This window comes from Penaeus japonicus, unplaced genomic scaffold (genome assembly GCF_977035675.1).
Source record: "Penaeus japonicus unplaced genomic scaffold, GWHDUDI00000001_assembly GWHDUDI00000018, whole genome shotgun sequence".
Lineage (NCBI taxonomy): Eukaryota > Metazoa > Arthropoda > Malacostraca > Decapoda > Penaeidae > Penaeus > Penaeus japonicus.
In genome coordinates, this window is record NW_028234420.1 from 33,917,299 (window position 1) to 33,919,798 (window position 2,500).

At 40.0% G+C, this 2,500-nt stretch overlaps 1 protein-coding gene across 1 annotated transcript in view; it reads right to left on the bottom strand.

The window, feature by feature from the left end:
- Window positions 1–2,500, bottom strand: part of LOC147469936 (hemocyanin F chain-like) — an 11,327-nt gene that overhangs the window by 1,288 nt on the left and 7,539 nt on the right. Inside the window, exons 5-8 of the mRNA XM_086546416.1 lie at window positions 1,555–1,770; window positions 1,275–1,314; window positions 763–843; window positions 199–314 (exon numbers count right to left, since the gene is read on the bottom strand). Of these exons, the coding sequence (XP_086402542.1) occupies window positions 199–314; window positions 763–843; window positions 1,275–1,314; window positions 1,555–1,770 (453 nt within the window). The remainder of the gene's footprint in view (window positions 1–198; window positions 315–762; window positions 844–1,274; window positions 1,315–1,554; window positions 1,771–2,500) is intronic.

Sequence of the window (2,500 nt, forward strand, 5' to 3'; positions counted from 1 at the left end):
ATATATATATATATATATATATATATGTATGTATGTATGTATATGCATATATATATACATGTTTACATATATATAAATATATGTTTATATATATATATACATATACATATACACATTTACATAAAGATTTTTTTTTCTCTCGAGTGTCTTGTGTATGCTTATGGGTTCTCATTATCAGCGCTGACTGTATTGTCTCACCGAAATCAGCGGGACGTCAGTTGCCATCACGAAGAAATGGAAAATCATGCCATCTTGTGTACCTCGAGGCACCTGCAGATTCCGGGGCCAGCTACACCCGGAGAAAGCAAATGCAGCTGTTGGGGGGAATCGGGACCATAAGTTTGCCTGACAGAACATTAATAGTAAGAGACTAGTAGTATGACTGACTTTCATTTCCATTGCACAGCTCATATTACCTTAGTTTTGATATCCTAGGTGTTTCTTTTTTTTTAATCTGTGATTCGCACGTACACGCATGTACACACACACATACACAAACACGCACACAATATGAAGATTATATATGTTTATATATGAAATCAAATATATGAATACATCAATTACAAAGAATACATGAATATCACACTCTAGCTAGCGAGGCAATCACCGAGTCAGGTCGGGTCACCTTTGATTGACAGGTAATTCATACAAAGTTGCCTCCCCTTTTACGTTGACCCTCAAAAGAGCTGAATACCTTTGACTGCCACGCCCCTACATTCCAGACTACCTTCCGTGAGCAACATAAACACCATTAACACGCACTCTTTTTGTCTCCTTCGTGAGAGGTCGAGAGGATGCTGCTCTCGTTTGAGTGTCTTGTGATGTAAGCGATGCCAGGTGCAACTGAAACGCGGAAAACATGGCTGAAGTTAATAGCAAAAATTATGGTTAGTAAAAGTTATTTATGAAATACTATTTTTCATAATGGTATTAACAATAACATTGGTAATGATTTTAAAAAGAAAGAATAAGAATAAAGAATATCTATTGTGGAGGTTTGATGAAAGATGAGAGAATATTAGCATTGGTATTGCTGACAATAAGAGTAATTATGATAATGATAATGATTGAATAACAAAAGTTTAATCGTTTAGCATGAAATATTACAATCTTCTCTGCTACAGTTTTGCTACATACCATCGGTTGATACTTTGCCGTCCATATATTACTGTGCATATTTATGAAATATTGCAAAAACTCCCCTTAATTTCCCTTGATCTATAATGCTAAACCCAATGCCACAGTCTGCTGCATTGACATCAAACCTGACTCACTTGGATCCGTTTCGAACACGTCACTCGTCGGGTTATTGATCTGTTTGGCGTGGTTGGGAAAGGTTCAAGAGGTTTTTACACTCAATGAGTGTACTTATATACTTATATACACGAAAACATGCATGTAGGAACCCATGCCTACAGTGCGCCTAACGCACTGAGAGAGAGAGAGAGAGAGAGAGAGAGAGAGAGAGAGAGAGAGAGAGAGAGAGAGAGAGAGAGAGAGAGAGAGAGAGAGAGAGAGAGAGAGAGAGAGAGAGAGAGAGAGACAAAAACTAACAGTGATCGTATAGGAGAAATCAGGATGGTCAAGAAAATTTGATTTGATGTAAACGGTAATGCTATCATCCCGCTTTAAACGAAAGTCGATTCCACTCGAACTGTCGAAAGTTTTGGGCGTGAAGAAGGTATGGAGGAGGTTTTCGGGGGAGACGTAATCATCTCTCCATTGTTCTTCCTGTACAGTGACGTTTAGCACTGTTATATCTCCGCTCAGCTGTGGAAAAGAATGCGGCATCTGTTCTATGATCTAAAAAAAATGAGTTTCATGACACCAGTATCTTAAGATAAATTGCAGATGTGCTCTGCGATTCTAGGAAATATTACAGATGTTAATCATGATTCTAGGAAGTGTTACGGATTTGCTACATGATTCCAGGATATACTACAGTTGTGCGCCAGGACTCAAGAATTTGTTACCGAGATGCACCAGGATATCTTACAGATGTGCACCAGGATTCTAGGATTCTAGAATATGTTACAGAAATATCAGATGATTTCTTTATTCTGTTAATAGACACATATCCAAATCGCCATGACATCACGCGCGAAGTGGCCAAATAGTGACCGATGCCCCTTTTCTTGTCTTCAACACGGCAATATTTCTTAGACAGTTTTAGATCTTTATCCACAAATTCATGCAGTTTCAGATCTTTGTTCACCATTGTTCTTTTGTCCACCGGCTTACAATCACGTCTACTGTTTATGCTTGCAATACAAGGATAAGGATAAGATGTGAGGCCGGCGCATTACCGCCGTACTAACCAGACGGCTGTTTGCAATATGTCGCTGGTCTGGTTGGACAAAAAGAGAATCCGCCGCTGGAAGGCCACCTCAACGGGAGGGAGAGACTGGCCAGATCCAGGGCGGGCTCGACCGAGGAAGGAGCTCAAGCCCCCTACCACGACAAGCGGTATCTCTTGCAGGGGGAGCGAGAGGGACACACA